At 51.6% G+C, this 19,007-nt stretch overlaps 1 protein-coding gene across 1 annotated transcript in view; it reads left to right on the plus strand.

The window, feature by feature from the left end:
- Positions 1-19,007, plus strand: part of NEMF (nuclear export mediator factor) — a 57,430-nt gene that overhangs the window by 26,808 nt on the left and 11,615 nt on the right. The window contains exons 29-31 of the mRNA XM_066608076.1: positions 1,279-1,311; positions 8,232-8,338; positions 10,591-10,634. Coding sequence (XP_066464173.1) covers positions 1,279-1,311; positions 8,232-8,338; positions 10,591-10,634 — 184 coding nt within the window. The remainder of the gene's footprint in view (positions 1-1,278; positions 1,312-8,231; positions 8,339-10,590; positions 10,635-19,007) is intronic.

Below are 19,007 nucleotides of genomic sequence, written 5' to 3' on the forward strand. Positions count from 1 at the left end.
AAGCCATGGTGAGCATAGTAACATAGTATGTAAGGCCGAATGAAGACATTGTCCATCTAGTTCAGCCTGATTCAACCTCCTTGTTGATCCAGAGGAAGGCAAAAAACCCCAAGAGGCAGATGCCAATTAGCCCTTCTGGGGAAAAAATTCCTTCCCAACTTGACTATATGGTGCATAAATGACAATATGCCAATGTTATTAGGATCATTTCCCTTAGGGCGCCTACACACTAGCGATAGGTTTTCCTGCGATGCAAGAGTGAGTGAAAACGCATGATTATGAAACCAATGATTTTCAATGGTCTCATAATCATTTGTGATGTTTTCACTGAAGCCTTGCAACGCTAAGAAAACCCCGCCAATTTCGCCTATTGTTTTCAACGGGGCCAGCAGGCGCCCCATTGAAAGCATAGGGAGTACATTGCGCTTCCCTGACATACCTGTGATGAAGGAATCCTCTGTCACATCTGTGGCAGAGGTCCGCAATGCTATCCGATTGCTTTCAATTTAATGAATTGGCTGAGCGCTGTGACCAATCGCAGGCAGTGCTCAGCTGTCATTCAATGGGGGTCCCCCTGGGAGTGAAGAAATCCCCTGAACAGCTGTGTCAGAGTTCCACAATGCTATCCCATAGCTTTCAATGGGGCCGGTCCTGCTGCCGCCCCATTGACAGCAATGGGTTGCAGGCAACCCCCGCAGCGATGATTTTCGGGGAAGGGCTTGGAATATAAAAATAAATAAAATAACATTTCCTTGCCTAGAAAAGCTGTCCGTCAGTAGTCTTCTAGAAGTCGGGATTGAAAAATCCCCGCCTCCAGAAAGCGCTGCCTCTGATTGGTCACAGCACTCAGCCAATCACAGGCAGCGCTCAGCCATTCATTGAATTGAAAGCAATGTGGTAGCATCACGGATATATGCCATAACTATCACAGCTGTCTCAGGGGAGATGTACTCCCTATGTTTTCAATAGGGCTGGCACTGCTGCCGGCCCCATTGAAAACAATGAGTGAAAGCGCAGATTTTTCTTAGCGCTGCAAGGTGCACGCATTGCAGATGAGTGTGAAACCATTGTCAATCATTGGTTTCCTAATCACGCGTTTTCACTCCCTCTCGCATCGCAAGAAAACCTATTTCTAGTGGGTAGGAGCCCTCAGTAGATGGAGTGTTCCCATCATGCTCTGCAGTGGTATTTCTTCCCCCACCGTGCAAAGCTCTTGAATGTCGCTGTACTACTTATTGCTATAGAGTCTAAAATATTCTGCAATCTTTTTTTTTCTAGGATGATGTAGATCAAGATGCTGCAGGATCAGAGGTATTTACCCCCACAAAATATATAGCGTGTTTTTTTTTTTTTTTTAAAGGAACGTTTATTTAGCCAAAAGACAAATATACAGTAACAGCAGACATCATAAAGAATGCACACCTTGCTGATACATTACAATACATGAGAACTGAAAAAAAAAAGACAACAGTGAAAACACTGAGTGTCTCGCATATTCATGTGCATTTCTCGTAAAACATAATACTTGGCTGTTCATTTTCACATTTATCAACTACTCATAATGGAACAAACCCAACCAGGAGGGCTCCTAGTCTGGAGCCCCAAGACACCAGGAGAAAAAAGAAGGAAAAAACAAGACAAAACAACCAAAAAAGGGACAAACAAATAGATAGAACAACCCCCCCCCCCCTCCCCTCCCACCTTAAACAACAACCCTGCGCGACTCTTAAAGAAAAAAAAAAAGAATTAGCCTAAACAGTAGATTGGTTCAAGCGAGTATCCCTCACCATATCCATTCCCAGTATCTAGACAGGCATCTCTGCTGCTGTTGCCGGACAGTTTATCCAGTGCCCCCAAACCTTGTCAAACTTCTCAGGACATCCCCTCGCCATATAAGTCAGTTTATACATTGGAAGCACAGAGTTCACCACCTGGATCCATGCGTTTCTGGTCGGCCTACCAGGGTGCTTCCAATTTAACAAAATCACCTTCTTAGCATAGAAAAACAGTAGCTTATATAAGGTGCGGGTTGCGGCTGCCACTGGTAGGTCTCCAACAAGCCCAAAGAGGCAAACCCCAGGGTGCATGATCCTCGGGGCCCCCAGGTGAGACTCCATAAATACAAGAATGTCCCCCCAGTAGTCTTGCATGACACCACAGTCCCAGAACATGTGCATGATGGTCCCATCAGCAATTAAGCATCGGGGACAGGTTGCTGAGGAGAGCAGACCCATTACATGTAGCCTGGATGGGGTGTAGTATATACGGTGTATGAACTTTACCTGGATAAGCCTATCTCTAGCACTAATCAAAGGAGGACCAGAGCTCACCAATATGTCTTCACTCTCCTCCGCTAACGGATCAGGAATGTCAATGACCCACTTCTGGGTCGCCCTCTCCCTCAATGGGGCAAGACACTGCATCAGGTGGGCATAGAAACTGGACAGTGGTCTTACTAGGTTGCACATCTGTGCCAAGCCTTCCAACCGAGTCAGGGACATCGGTATTGACAGGCCCTGAAACTGAGCCCTGATCACATGTCGTAGCTGGTAGTACCTGAAATAGGAGTGCTCAGGCAGGTTGTAGATTATCTGAAGCTGGAGGAAAGTGCAGAAGATGCCCTCACTGACTATGTCCGATAGTACATTAATACCATGAGCTCTCCAGAATGCAGACTCTGTAAAGCGCTGCAGGTGCGGCAAGTGTGGATTATCCCACAAAGGAGTATGTGGGGACCATGTGACTTCCACTACAGGGGTCAGCTGCAAGGCCTTGTGCCATATTTTAAGTGTTACCAGCATGGGGTCAGGTAAGGGGGCAATAGGAGAGGAGGGGCCACGCATCAGCAGACCCCTCAATCCTAGGGTGGAGCCCACCACCCTGCGCTCCAGTCCCACCGCCGGATTGTAATCCGATGAAGTCAGCCACCACCCAGCATACACCAGCTGGCTGGCCAGATAGTAGTAGTAGAAGTGGGGTAAGGCTAATCCTCCCCAGCTCACTGGGAGGCACAAGGTCTCCAATTTAATCCTGGGGGTGGAGCCTCTCCACAGGATACGCAGTACAATCCCACGAAGCGTGGCAAAGAATCTGGTTGGGACCAGGACAGGGGAATTATGCAGGACGTACAAAAATTTTGGTAGTAGCTTCATCTTTAACAAATTGACTCTGCCCACTAGAGTGAGCGGGAGAGAGGCCCAACGCGTCGCCATTCCCTCAGCCCATTTAAGGAGGGGAGCTAAATTAAGGTCAAAGAAGGTAGAAACCCCCACCGACACTCTTATACCCAAATAGTTTGTCTGAGCTGTCCAGCTTAGTGGAGCAGGCAAAGGGAGCTCAGCTGCCGCAGGGTCTATTGCAATTAAATGGGTTTTGTCCCAATTGACCCGAATACCAGAATGTAGGCCAAATGTGTCAAAAATGGCGAGTGCAGAATCAAGAGAGGACTCTGGATCCTGGAGGAAGAGGAGGGTGTCATCAGCATATAGTGCTATGCGCTCTTCATAATTGTGAAGTTTAAATCCCTTTATTACCGGCGAGGTCCGGACCCAAATTGCAAGGGGCTCTATAGCAAGGGCAAACAGGGCAGGGGACAGGGGGCAACCCTGTCGTGTGCCTCTACCGAGGGGGAACTGGGCAGAAACATGGACATTGGTTTTGATACTGGCTACTGGGGAGTCATATAGGATCTTTACCCACCTAATAAATGCTGGCCCAAATCCAAACCGTTGCATCACTGCCCACAAGTACCTCCACTCTACTGAGTCGAAGGCCTTTGCCTGGTCTATAAATACCAGGGTGCGTTTCCCACAGTTAGAGTGTTCATATGTCAGATGGTCAAAAAGCCGCCTTAGATTCATGTCTGTACTTTTGCCAGGCATGAAGCCAGATTGGTCAGGGTGTATAATCTCTTTAAGAATGGAGTTTATGCGCATCGCTAGTATTTTTGCCAAAATTTTAACGTCGTTGTTAAGAAGCGAGATGGGCCTATAGGAACCACAATCTGCAGGATCTTTTCCAGCTTTAGGAATCATGACAATTATGGCCTTGCGCATGGTGTCCGGCAGGGCACCATCACGCAGAATAGAATTATATAGCGTTAGAAGTCGGGGAGCTAGGAAATCCGCATTCTTTTTATACCATTCCCCAGGAAGTCCATCCAACCCTGGCGATTTCCTATTGGGGAGTGACTTGATAGCATCCATTACCTCCTCTATACTCAAGTCCCCATCCAAATAAGTGGCACTACTTTGGCTCAGCACTGGGAAGGGGATATTACCAAGGTAAGCTATTAGCTGTTCATCCGAGCAGCTAAGTTTGGAAGTATAAAGATTACTATAGAAGTGGGCAAACGTTAGATTGATCAGTTTGGGATTATCCACCAGAGTCCCTGAAGCATCGCGCACCACCGTGATTGGCGGCAATGTCTGATCCTCCTTTGTTAAATAGGCCAACAAATGACCGTTCTTATCTCCCTGGTCAAAGACCTGGTGACGGGAGTAAAGAAGCTTCTTTTTGGTATACTCAGCGAGTAGTAGCTTGTATTCCCGCCGTAGGTTATTTAAGTCCAGATAGGCTTCTGGGGAAGGATCTGCTATGTGTCTGGCTTCCGCTGCAACAAGGCGGCATTCCAGGTCCAATCGGGCAGCTTGCAGAGATCTTCTATATTCAGCAATGGCGGATGTAAAAGACCCCCTGGTAAAGGCCTTAAAGGCATCCCACACAGTCAGTTCTGAGGCAGTCCCCTCATTGACCTCCCAGTACATCCCTGCCTCCTGCTCAACATACTCATGTATCTCTCCCTGTGCCAGCCACAAGGGGCTTAGTCTCCACAAAGGGCGAGGGCCCTCCACACCAAGGTCGAGGACCAGCTGGAGTGGGGAATGGTCTGATACACCTCTGGGCAGGTAGGACACATCCCGCACCATAGGGAGACAGTCCAGGGAGCCAAAACACAGGTCGATACGGGAAAAGGAATTATATGTTAGGGAGTGACATGAATAAGCAGTGTCATGCGGGTGTCGCAGGCGCCATATTTCCTGCAGCAAGTAGGAGTCAGCCCACATAAGCAATCTGGTTGATATAGAAGCAGCTGGAGTGAAACGGTCCCGCACCGGATCTAAAATAAGATTGAAATCCCCCATAAATATTATTGGGGCGGGTTCGAGCAAGACCACCTGGGTCATTATGTCAGTAAGGATTTTAACATCAGCGGGGGGCGGCAGATAAATATTGATTATCGTGAGGAGCCGGCCATAAAAGGTGCCCTGAAGGATCAGAAACCGACCCCCAGAATCAATGTGGATTTGTCGGAATACAAATTGGGCTGATCTAGCTACCAGCACGCTAACTCCTCTGGCATAGTTGGAATAAGTAGCGTGATACGCAGAGCCTATATTGGCCCTCTTAAGAGCCAGTATCTTTGAGCCCTGCAAATGCGTCTCCTGGAATAGTATGATGTGGGGAGAATGAACTTTCAGAAAGTTGAAAGCCAAGGCTCTTTTAAATTTGGAATTCAAGCCCCTAACATTCCAGGAGATCAACTTGAGATGCGTACTAGCCATTGTCATAGAGTTGGACATTGTTTGTGCAGAACACCCGCATAACACTGAAAGAAGAGCCGCGCCAAAGAAAAGGACAATAAAGCAGAATAGTTATCTTAGATGTGTGAACCATAACAAAAACCCCTTCCCACCCTACCCATCCCCCCGAACTTAGGACAGGTTTGGATCCCATAATACAAAACTTTGTGAGGGGCGTTAGGCCTGCCCCAGAAAACCAACAGAGAAACTTAAGACAAAGAGAGCAAATATAGTCATATGGTCCCCCTGCGAAAGAGCATGAGACACAATTGTGTAGGTGTGGGCTGTATCACAGCTCGCATATACCCGGCTATAATACAGGCTACTGATATGTAGGCTGATTGCCCTAGGAGGGGAGCTCCCTCAGGCCATTGGCCACGAAGAGGGGTCCACCAGGGAAGGGCCACAGAGTAATATCGCCAAATCTCCGGGAAAATCAGAGGAGAGGAATAGCATAGTTGACAACAACCCACATCACATATCAAAAACGGTTGTATCATAAGTGGCTGGCCCAAGAGCCTAAGGAGGTGGGTAGGGGGGAAGAAGTGAGAAAGGGGAAAGGAAGCAAGAAAGGATGGGAAGCGGTGAGAAAAGGGGTAGGAGTCTTATTCAGTTGTTGCTATACAGAAGAGATAGTAGGCCAGCCACGGCAACAATTTTGTAATGTCTCACAAACAGGATTCAATTTTGCTCGAGCCAATTTAGGACATCTCCAGGACTCTCGAAGAAATGGGAGCGATTGTTCTTAATCACTTTTAGCCTAGCAGGGTACAACATGGCGTAGATAAGCTGTTTAGCGCGCAGAGCTTTCTTTGCCTCTGTGAACTTTTGTCGACTCTGCTGCACCTCCAGGGAAAAGTCTGGGAAGATACGGACTGTTTGCCCTCCGACCTTCAGCGGATCTTTCATGCGGTTAAGCGCCAAGACTTTGTCCCTGTCCCTATAGTTGAGTAATTTAGCTATGAAGGTACGAGGGGGTCCTCCAGGTGGCGGGGCCCTAGATGGAATACGGTGGGCTCTTTCCACACAAAACAGAGGCGAAAGGGAGTCTGGGCCATATGCCTGCTTGAGGAGCGACTCCAAGAAATCGCAGGGGTTTTTGCCCTCTGCTCCCTCCGGCAGTCCCACGAACCTGAGATTGCACCGACGCAGACGGTTCTCCATGTCATCGATTTTCTTCTGCTGTGCTGTAAAGCTGATACTAAGGGTCTGCACCCGGTCCGAGAGCGGTGTAGTGGTGTCCTCCAGGTCAGAGACTCGGGTCTCAATCTCGGTCGTGCGTTCCCGCAGCGTTTGAACATCCGCTCTCAGCAGACTAAAGTCTGATTGCAAGGCATCGATTTTCTCTGTCAGGGCAGAGCGGGACTCCGTAATTGCTTTCAACACATCAGCAATGGTTGGGACGGACACAGGAGGCGAAACTGGGGCGGCTCCCGCAGGGGATGTGCCTTGTGGGCTGCAGGGCTCGTTAGATCGGGTGTCCGCTAAGCCGCTGGGTCGAGCATACTGTTGCAGCTTGTTGGCTATTTTATTTTGTTTAATGGGAGCCATCTTGCCGGAGGGGTACAGTCAGAAATATCCGTTGGCCCGAGCTTGTAACGTATCGCAGGGGGAGTTCACATGTAGTTTAGTGGTTAGTGCATAACAGTTGAGGAATAGTCATAGTGAAGTGATGCCAGTGGACTGACACTACACCACCAGTAGGTGTCGGTAGAGAGCAGGTCAAAAGTCAATAATTAGGTGCAAATGAAGCAGACTTTGTGGATTATAGAAGAAAAGGCTGCATGTGTGAGTTTATTGTTCCCTGCACCACCTTTTAGTTTCTCCTCTCCTCCCCAGCCCCCCACAGCTGTGGAGGCACAGTATCAGGAGTGATCTAGAATGTAGCAGAGCTGGGAAGGTTGCTGCTGCTCCTGCAGAGATTTTAGGGCAGTTTGAGATGGCACAACCCTTGGTGGCTTATTTACTTTATGACAAGTTGTTTTATCTGCTGGCTTCCTGGTCCTGTGCTGCTGCAAAGTTTTAAGTGTGTGACCACAGTGAAGGGAGCTTTGGGCTGCAGTCTGTGAGGATACTAACTGTGCAGGCTGATGATTACTGCCAGGATTCAGCTGAGCCTCTGCAGACCTGGACCAGCAGGGGTTAATTTATGAGGCTTTCGGCTGCGGGACCCTCCAGCAGGCAGAGATAAGGAAGCCCAGGTATATGCACAGCAGGCGTCTGAGTCTCTGGCAGGAGCTCTCTCCCTCCCGAATGGCAGATGGAAGCCTCACTAGCTCTTCTGATAAGGTGCCTGCCGACCGGAAGTGAAGCCCTCTCTAGGGGAGCCTGCAGCCCCCTGTGGTTAGTAGGCCACGATGTTCTAAAGCTGCCCCAGGGAGCTGGCAGACACCCTGCACGTACCTCTCCCCTTTAGGTGTGTTGAGCAGTCACTAGTGGCAGACAGGGAGCCTTTTGGAGTGCAGGAGTAGAGGATTTATGTGGGTTTCCTCTGGAGCCAATCCACCATGCGACTTTCTCCTTCAGCTGCCAGGCCACGCCCCCCAATATATAGCGTGTTTAGGAATAATTGAATTATAATGGAATAAATATGCAATTTGCTATTGCTCCATTGTAGATCTCATGATGTATGTATGTCTTGTATTTTAGGAAGCAGAACATCTATTGGATTCCCTGACTGGGCAGCCAGATGCAGAGGATGTGTTGCTATTCTCTGTGCCAGTCTGTGCCCCATACACTGCCATGCTCAGTTATAAGTAAGTTTAATGATGTGATACACCACTTTTATCAAATGTAAGCTTAGAGGTGATGGTAGTTGCAGTCCAATCTATATTCCCTACTGAATCAAGGGTGACTAAGATCATAAGCCGCACGGTACAGTGGCACCTGCCTATGCCTAGTATGTATTAGTAATTCTAAATTTAAGTGTAATCCGAATGGACAAATTATGCAGATGCTTCATTATCTAAACATGGCAGGAAATGCTTCTTCACTAGAGATGAGCGAGCATACTCGCTAAGGGCAATTGCTCGAGTGAGCATTGCCCTTAGCGAGTACCTGCCCGCTCGAGAGAAAAGGTTCGGCTGCTGGCGCGGGTGACAGGTGAGTTGCGGCAGTGAGCGGGAAGGGGAGAGATCTCCCCTCCGTTCCTCCCCGCTCTCCCCCGCCGCTCCCTGCCCGCCAGCAGCCGACCCTTTTCTTTTGAGCAGGCAGGTACTTGCTAAGGGCAATGCTCGATCGAGCAATTGCCCTTAGCGAGTATGCTCGCTCATCACTATTCTTCACCTTACATGGGTTATACCTTGAATAATTTTTATAGCAAAGTCCTGAGTAGCTATTCATAAATAAGTGACACTGTTTTAAGCATAAAAAATACCTTTTCCAGCATATTTTTCTTTTTCTTGCTTCTGTCCCTCCCCCACCTTTTCCCCTCTGGCAGCTGTCATTCCAGTTTCTTCTTACTTTTACCTAGAGGAGGAGACTTCTCTATACTTTCATGCTTCTGCACCTTCACTGACTATTTCTATTGGCTGCCTTACAGCTCACTATATGGAGACCTGACTGTGGGCAGTGACTGAGCATGTGTGTCTGCCAGCTCTCAACTCATTAGCTGGATGTGTGCATTGTTAGACATTTTGAATACCAGGTGGTGCTGTACTTTCTGTAAACATCCTAATTCTTTACTGTATCATGCATTTTTTTAAAGTTTGGAGTATCAAAAAGGTTTAAAAAAAAAGTAATCTTCTATTCAAAGTATATCCTCCTATTGTGTCAGTATTCAGTTTCTATATAGACCTGGCTCTTCCTGCCAACAGACTATCTTGTAGGCTTATGTTGCTCCGCACCCTCCTCCCCACTCTTTCGCCTAACCTACAGCCAGGAAGAGATTAGAGCTAGAGATGAGCGAGCATACTCGATAAGGCAAACTACTCAAGCGAGTAGTACCTTATTTGAGTACCTCCCGCTCGTCTCTAAAGATTTGGGTGCCGGCGGGGGAGAGCGAGGAGGGGAGATCTCTCTCTCCCTGCTCACTGCCGCAACTCACCTGTCACCCGCGCCGGCAGCCGACTCTTTAGAGACGAGTGGGCAGGTACTCGAATAAGGCACTACTCGCTTGAGTAGTTTGCCTTATCGATATGCTCACTTATCTCTAATTAGAGCACAAGCAGTAAAGACATGACTACACAATCACACTTTTAGGCTGCATTCCCACGAACGTATATCGGCTCAGTTTTCACGCCGAGCCGATATACATTCTCCTCGTGTGCAGGAGGGGGGGGGGGGGGGGGGGAGGAAGAGCCAGGAGCAGGAACTGAGCTCCCGCCCCCTCTTTGCCACCTCTCCACTATTTGCAATGGGGAGAGGCGGGCTGGGGGTGGGGCTAATTCTCAGAACTTAGCCCCTCCCCATTGCAAATAGTGCAGAGGGGCGGAGAGGAGGCGGGAGCTCAGTTCCTGCTCCTAGCTCTTCCATCCCCCCCCCCCCCCCCCCCCCATCCCATCCCTGCACAGGAGGACAACGTGTATCGGCTCGGCGTGAAAACCGAGCCGATATACGTTCGTGTGAATGCACCCTTACGGGGCTTGCAATTTGATCCTTAGGCCAAATGTACATGACCAGGTCGAATTCCGCATGCAGAATCTGATCCGGTGCCTGTCTGGTGAGCCCTGTGTACCTGTCTAGACGATTTTTTTTTCTACAGATGTGACCGTCCTGTCACTAGGCGATGACGCAGATCCCGCGGCCTTACCGCAACAATGATTGCAGAAGGGCCACGGAACGGACTGCTTCCATTGACTTCAATGGAGGCCGTCCGTGCGGAATCCAGCCCAAAATCAAGCATGCTGTGATTCTCCCCCTAGTATGGTAAAAATGTCATGTGAACCATTCTTAGGTTGTTTGGCCTTCCTGCAGCTTCGACTAACCTTGTATTTGCTGTATTGTTATACTTCCCCCTATATTCCCCATTTACAATGTAAACTGTCTTTCGTCTTCTTTCTATTTTCAGGTATAAGGTTAAATTAACCCCAGGCACAAACAAGAAAGGAAAAGGTAAGAGGTTTATTTTAACTCCTTTAACCCCTTAACGACGGCCCCATCGGGAAACTACGTCCTCAGAAAGTGGGCCTTAATCCTAGAGGACGTAGTTTTATGCATCCTCTTTGGATTGATGCCCACTGGCCTGAGGACGTGACAGCTCCATGCTGTCGGTGCCCGCAGGTAGCCGACAGCATGGAGCTGTCATCCCAGGATGCGGGCAGTCCCCCCCGGCATTGCGATCGGCGCTATAAAATGAATAGCGCCGATCGCAAAAAAGTAAAGAAAACAGTGTTAAAAAGTAGTAATTCAGCTGCTATGATGGATCGGATCCATCACGGCAGCTGAAAATACTCACACGGCTTGTCGGCGGTGTCCCCCGGAGATCTGGTCCTCCCGGACCCGCCGGCGGCCTTCTGCGCATGCGCGCCTGACGATGACGTCACGCGCACGCGCAAAAGCCCGGGTGTCCCCGGCAAATTTAAAATCTCCTGGCTCCCGGCTCCTGAAGGTAGCCGGGAACCAGGAGGTGTTACCGGGGACCACTGTGAGCGGTCCCCGGGCCCGCGACCACCGCTATCCATTGCGATAGCGGTGATCGAGAAAAAGTTTAAAAAGTAAAACAAAAGTAAAGTTTCACCTCCCCTCATGGATCGGATCCATGAGGGGAGGTAAAGATACTCACCCCCGGTCCTCTGCGATGTCCCGATGTCCCGGGACCCGAAATCCCCGTCTGCGCATGCGCGCCCGATGATTGACATCGGGCGCGTGCACAGAGGGGCTCGAGCCCCGGGAAATTCAAAATTGCTCTGCTCCTGGCTGCCATGTGTAGCCAAGAGCAGAGGGATGTCACCAGGGACATGATCACTGTCATCCAATGGATGACAGTGATCATGTAAAGTAAAAAAAAAAGTGCAAAAAGTAAAAAAATAAAAATAAAGGGGTAAAAGGTAAAAGAAAAAAAGTGCAAAAAGTAAAAAAAAAGTTTTAAAAAGTTAAAAAAAGCTTGCGTTTCATCCCCCCCCACGGATCATATCCGTGAGGGAGGATGAAATGACATACCTAAGGCCTGCGGATTTATCCGTGGACCTCACCCCAGCTTCTGCGCACGCGCCCGTCACCAATGTGGCAGGTGCATGCGCAAAAGCCGTGGTTTTTTAAAATCTCCCTGCTCCTGGCTACAAAACTTAGCCGAGAGCCTGGAGATTTCACGGAGGGCCGCGGTGAGCGGTTCCTGATCACGTGTTCGCTGTTATCCAAAGAATAATGACGATCACGTAAAAGTTAAAAAAAAGGTGAAGGTTCATCTCCCCTCACTGATGCGATCGGTGAGAGGAGATAAAAATTTTTACCGCAGGTCTCCATATTTACACCCCGACGCAATCTTCTTCCGTGAACTTTCCTGTATTCTGCGCATGCGACCGCTGGCAAAACACCGGACACATGCGCAGGAGTCGGGGAGCCCAGGAAACTTAATATCTCCTTGCTCTTGGTGACCAACGGTCACCGAGAGCCTGGAGCAGTGACGGGTGGCCTCGTTGAGCGGTCCCCAGTCACGTGAAAAAATGGTAGCGATCTACCTTTGGCCGGTCTCACATGACCGGATAGGAATTACGGATTCCGCATGCGTTTGATTAGCGGTAATGCGCAGATCAATCGCATTGGATTACACAATTCCGCTCACATTAGCGGGTTGGAATTGCGTAATCCACTCGCAGAAAAGAGAACGCAGCAGGTTATATTTTACCGCGGCTATCTGCAGCATAGAGCCCATTGTGCTCCATGGTCGTGGATATACCCGCAGCCCATACGCAACTACCTTGTATACGGGCTGCGGGTACCCGCGTCATCGCTAAGCGACGGTGCAGGAAATCCAAACAAAAAAAGAAATGTACTGCGCATGACCGCCTGTGTGAGTACGCAGTTATGCGCAGTACATTACGCAGCCGTGCGCAGGGTCACAGCCGGGCTCACAGCCGGGATCCGCTGCGGGCCTCCACAAGCGGATTCCCCATACGGCTGCCTGAGCCCGGCGTTATTCAGACCGCTACCTGTAATACGCAATTTACAAGAAGCCCCGGGAATGTTCGCCTTCATGCAGTTCCAGGAGCAGCTTGTTGAGCGCCTTCTGTGTGAGACCGCCGCACCTCATCAAGCTTACGGAGACTCACAGAGCGCCACTTTTTACACCCCATCCCCGCCGCTGAGGTCAAAACAGATATTTTTGGTATAACTTACCGTAAAATTTCTTTCTCGTCACGTTCATTGGGGGCCACAGCCTAGACCATGGGATATAGCCACTGCCCTAGGAGGCGACACTAAGCAAAAAAAGTGTTAGCTCCTCCCCGCTGGCTATATCCCCCCCCTGCAGGCACTCAGCTAATTAGTCTGTCTGCAAGCAGTAGGTAGCCAGTGGGAGTACATTTATACATATTGTGTTATATACATACCAAACATAAATCTGGTGTAATTCTTTGCCACCAAAAAAATGACCGAAGAACAGAGAGTTCCGGCAACCGCCTAAATAATAAGGGGTGGGTGCTGTGGCCCCCAATGAACGTGACGAGAAAGAAATTTTACGGTAAGTTATACCAAAAATATCTGTTTCTCGTCCGTATCATTGGGGGCCACAGCCTAGACCATGGGACGTTCACAAGCAGTCCCGAAAAAAACATATACTGGGTGGGCACTGCACGTGCGGTCAAACGACTGCCGCCTGCAGGATTTTCCGTCCAAGAGCGGCATCGGATGGTGCGGCTATATGGACTCTATAAAATTTCGAAAATGTATGCACGGACGTCCAGGTGGCTGCCTTGCACACCTGGAGGGCTGAGGCTCCATGACGGACTGCCCAGGAGGCCCCCACCGCCCGTGTGGAGTGGGCCGTAACCCGAAATGGTGGCGAGCGTCCCAAGGCTCGATATGCTTCCATTATCAGGGACCTTATCCATTTTGATAGGGTGACTTTTGAGGCTGCTAGGCCCCTTCGAGTCCCCTCCGGAATAACGAAGAGGGAGTTGGTCTTGCGGAAATCCCTTGTTCTCTTCACATAGGTTCTCAGCGCCCTTACTACGTCCAGGTGGTGTAGTAGTTTTTCCTTTTTGTGTACTGGATTTGGACAAAAGGAGGGCAAAACGATTTCCTCATTAATATGAAACTGAGAGACTACTTTTGGTAAAAACTCGGGTGATGGTCTTAGTACCACTTTGTCCTGGTGAAAGGCCATATATGGTGTTTGTATAGACAGTGCCGCTAGTTCCGAGACCCTTCGGATCGATGTGATGGCGACGAGGAATGCCACCTTCCAGGTTAGTAACCGCATCGGGATTTCCTTGAGCGGCTCAAACGGCTGGTCCGTAATAGTGTCTAACACGAGATTGAGCTCCCAAGTTTGGACCGGAGGCTTAAACGGGGGTGTTGTATGGGCAACTCCTTGCAGGAAAGTCCGTACTGCCATCCTGTTTGCAATTGGTCTTTGGAACAGTACCGTTAGTGCTGATACCTGGCCCCTCAGCGACCCTACCCTTAATCCTACTTCAAGGCCTGATTGTAGGAATGCAAGAATCCTGGACACCGAAAATTGCATTGGTTGTAAACACCTCTCCTGGCACCAGATGAAGAAGCGCTTCCAGACTCTATAGTAGATTGCTGATGAGGCTGCTTTCCTGGCTCGTATCATTGTCTGGATGACATTCTCCGCATAACCCTTCCTTCTCAATACCTCGGTCTCAACGGCCAGGCCGTCAAATGTAGAGACCTGGAATCCGGGTGAACAAAAGGCCCCTGGGATAGCAGGTCTCTTCGCTCCGGAAGGTGCCACGGTGTGTCGTACAGCATCTCCATGATGGCCGCGTACCAGCTCCTTCTTGGCCAATTTGGTGCTACCAATATCGCCGGTCGCCCTTCCTGCTTGATTTTTCCCAGGATCCTCGGTATGAGCGGGATTGGCGGGAATACGTATAGGAGTTTGTACTCCCTCCACGGAATTGTCAGGGCATCGGTTGCCGCTGCCTGTGGGTCCCGGGCTCGGGACACAAATGGGTGTATCTTGCAGTTCAACCGTGACGCCATGAGGTCCACATCTGGTGTGCCCCATTTCCGGCATATCGTCTGAAAAATTTCTGGATGCAGGCCCCATTCGCCGGGATCTATCCTTTCCCGGCTTAGGTAATCCGCCATCCAGTTTTCTACTCCGGGGATGTACACCGCGGATATTGAGCTTAGATGCCTCTCTGCCCATGTCAGTATGGCTGCCACCTCGCTCATTACTGACGAGCTCCGTGTCCCACCTTGCCGGTTGATATAGGCCACCGCTGTGGTGTTGTCCGTCTGAATGCGTACGCTTTTTCTCTTGAGACTGGGCCCGAAGTGTTGGAGCGTCCGGTAGATAGCTCGCAGTTCTAGAATGTTTATGTGAAGCCTTGCCTCTCTTTGTGACCACTCTCCCTGAACCGATTGGTCCCTCAGTGTTCCGCCCCAACCCGAAAGGCTGGCGTCCGTCGTCACTACTGTCCATTGCCTGGGGCCCAACGGTCGCCCTGCCTGCAGTCTGCCAGGTCTCAGCCACCATTTCAGTGACCCTCGGACCTGAGGGGTTATCTGGATCTGCCGTTCCAGGGTCAGCCGGGACCCATCCCAGCGTGACAGTATCAGGTGTTGTAACATCCTTGATCGGAACTGAGCGAAAGGGATTGCCTCGAATGCTGCCACCATCTGGCCCAGGATAGCCATGCAGTATCTGATGGTCAGTGGTTTCCCCTGCCTTAGGGACCGGACGCCCTGCCGGAGCTTGTGTGCCTTTGCTTGAGGTAGCCGGATCCGGTGGAGGCTGGTGTCGAATATCATGCCCAGAAATTGCAAACGTTGTGTTGGTTTTAGGCATGACTTTTCGTGGTTCACTATCCAGCCGAATTCTTGTAGGGTTTTTATCGTGACGTTCAGGCTCCTGACGTTGTCGTCCAATGATGGTGCTTTTATTAGTATGTCGTCTAGGTATGGAATAGCTTCTATACCTTCCGCATGAACTAGCGCCATCACTGCCGCTAGTATCTTCGTGAAAACTCTTGGTGACGTAGACAGGCCGAATGGCAGCGCCGTAAACTGAAAGTGCCTTCCCTGTGTTTCGAAGCGGAGGAATTTCTGATGTGTTTCCCGGATTGGGATATGAAGGTAGGCGTCCTTGATATCTATCGAGGACAGAAATTCCCCCGGCTGCATGGATGTTATCACGGACTTGACTGACTCCATCCGGAAATGTTTTGTCCTGACGAATCGATTCAATCTCCTTAAGTCCAGGACCGGTCTCACCCTGCCATCCTTTTTGGGTACTAGGAAAAGGTTCGAGTAGAACCCCTGCCTCTCCTGGGCTCCTGGCACTGGTTTCACAACCCCTTGTGCTAGTAGGTTCTGTACTGCTTGTTGTAAGTTGGCTACCCCTTCCGGAGAGGACGGCACTCTGGACTTGCAGAAAAAATTCCGTGGGAGGGTTGTGAATTCGATTGAGTACCCGGATGTCACAATCTCCTGTACCCACTTGTCGTTCACGCGCCTCCCCCATGTCTCCCAAAATTGGGAGAGTCTGCCCCCCACCCTGGTGACACTGGGTGGGGGCAGTGCCTCATGCCACGTTTTTTGGTCCCGCCATTTTCGATGTTCCGGGTCGTGGTCGCCACGTCTGTTTTGTTTTAAATGAGGGGCCCCTCTTTGACTCTGCAGGGGTTCTCGTAGAGTGGGACCACTGCCCCGCCCCTGGGCGGGATGGAAAGCGCCGAAAGGGCCTAAAGAACGGCTTCTTTCTTAATGGGGCCTTCTCCTTCCTTGCCGCCATTTGCGGTAGTGACGTGCTCTTGCCGCCTGTGGCATCCTTTATCATGACATCCAGTTTGGGGCCGAATAGTCTGTCTCCTTCAAACGGCAATTTCGTTAGCGCTATTTTGGACGCTGTATCCGCTGACCAGCTCTTCAGCCAGAGTGTTCTCCTTGTCGCTACCGATGCGGCGGACGCCCGGGCCACAAATTTGGCTGCGTCAAGCTGCGCTGTGCATACAAACTTATTTGCCTGTATGATATTATCTGTCAGCTCGAGCAACTCGCTTGGTGGAGCGCCTGCTATGATGTCTTTCCGTAATTGTTTGGCCCAGGCTGTGGACGCCTTACTGACCCATGCAGCCGCAAATATCGGTTGCAAGGCTGTGCCTGTGGCTTGAAACACTGTTTTTGCCAAGGTGTCCAGCTTCCTGTCTTGCGGGTTCGCTAGCGTCGCTACTTCGGCTGTTGGCAATGCTGTGCTCTTAGCTAGTCGTGACACGGGTGGGTCGACTACTGGAGGTACCGCCCAACTCTTTTTCAAGCCCCCTGGGAACGGGTAAGTAATTTCCCAAGTCTTCCCGGGTTGCCTGAATTTTTTATCCGGGTTCTGCCACTCCTTGTTAAGGGCTTCCGAGAAATCCGGGTGGTCCGGAAAGACCTGTCGTGATTTCCTCTGTCGTCTAAACGACACCGTGGACGGGGCCGTTTCTACTGTTTCTTCCGTAACCTGGAGGGTTTCCCTTACGGATATCGCCAGGCTGTCCATTAGGCTGGCTAGGCGTGACACTTGCTCTTCGTCTAGTTCAGACATTGACGAGGCATCAGAGCGGTCGTAGTCTTCCGACCCACTGCCCTCACCTGCCGTTTGTGCCGTGTCATGGGATGCCCGAGAGCACGACGCTCGTGGGGACTCATGGTGAGCCCGGGCCTGTCTTGCAGAATATCGGGATCGCGACGAGTGCCGTGATCTATGATACGTATGCACAGATTCTCTGGAGCCGTGGGAGCCGCGAGAGTCCCCGGACCGCCTGGACCTGGGGGACCTACCTGACCTCCTGGTGCGCCGTGACCTCCGGGGGGAGTCCTCGCTACTGCGGGACCTCCTCCTCTTGCGTGTCCTCCCTTGTGCGTATTCCGAGGAGGACGCGTCGGAGCTAAGCTCTAACCGGCGTAAAATTGCCGCAGAGGATGAGGCCAGGCCAGAAACGGCAGCAGCCAGGGACCTTGCCCATTGGGGCTCGGGCCCTGGCTCCACAGGGGCGGCGGGGGGCACCGGAGTCCCTGGGGGAGCGCGTGCCGTGGTGCATCCCGCGCAGCGGGGGTCGGTTTGACCGTACGCAAATTTAACGCTGCATGTAGAGCAAGCGTAGTGCTTCACCCTCCCCTTGGCCGGGCTGGAACCCTCTGATCTGGGGTCAGACATGGTAACACAACACAATTTGCAACTGGTGGGTACCGTTTACAGGAATGCCTGCAGGGGGGGGAGGGGAGGGCGAGGGGAGAACACCGCCAAGTGCCGCCTTGGGCAAGGCTTACCCGGTCTGGCAGCTGTTTGTGCGGTTCCCCCGGTCCAGCTGGAGCCTCTGGTCCTGACGTTTGAATGTTGTCGGGAGTCGACGCGGGTACACACACACGACCTCGTAGCGTTGGTGACCCGGCAGGCGTTGTGGCAGGGACTTGCTGCGGCGTTGTCACTGCTGCTGGTGCCCGAGACAGGAGGTGCTGCTGCTGTCCGGATGCTTCTCCACAGCAGAGGGACACTGCAGAGCCGGATGGCTGGATGGCTGCCGCTCAGAAGCGCAGCTGCCCCTCAGGCGGGCTGCCCCTCAGGCGGGCTGCCCCTCAGGCGGGCTGCCGCTCAGGCGGGCTGCTGCTCAGGCGGGCTGCTGCTCAGGAGGGCTGCTGCTGCGGGCTCGGGGAGCTGCACAGTGCCAGGCTCCGGCGTGCGTGTAGGCAAGCTGACACGCTGTGCTGCAGAGAGCGGCCATTCTTTTTCCTGGCTGCCCTTTTTAAGCTTGCCGCGCTCGGAGGGGGCGTGGCCTGGCCGGGAAGCGTCCCCGTGACCCGGAAGTGACGTCTTCCGGCCGTGACGACGGCGCTCCGCCCCCCGGAGCGCCGCGCCCGGAAGTGGCTTGCCGGCCGGCGTCCTGCCCTGCCCTGCCCCGCTCCGCTTCTATCCCTGCCAAGGGAGAAACTGCCGCCGCTGCTGCTTCTCTGCCGTCCGAGAGTTGTGATGCCGCGTATCCCAGGTAACCTGCGTCTTGTTCCGCTGCCGCCGCTGCGAGGAGGGAGTCCCGAGTGATTATTTTCTGGTGCTCTCATGTGGGGTCCCAGGTGGAATGCTGCCCTCGCTTAGTCCCAAACAGGGTATTGTTCTGGGGGCCACAGCCTGTCCACACGTCGACAGCTCCAGCAGTGCTGCCCCCTACGCGTCACCGTCAGACAGTGCGCTACTCCAGGGAGGGGGAGCCCTATGGCTGGCGGGTAACCGACTCGGATGCGCATTGCATGGTCGGGCCCCTTTTTCTTCTCTGGGTGAGACGCCGCAGTAGTGGTGGAGACACCCCCTGCCTGCGTCTC

The sequence above is a fragment of the Eleutherodactylus coqui genome, chromosome 6, assembly GCF_035609145.1.
Source record: "Eleutherodactylus coqui strain aEleCoq1 chromosome 6, aEleCoq1.hap1, whole genome shotgun sequence".
Lineage (NCBI taxonomy): Eukaryota > Metazoa > Chordata > Amphibia > Anura > Eleutherodactylidae > Eleutherodactylus > Eleutherodactylus coqui.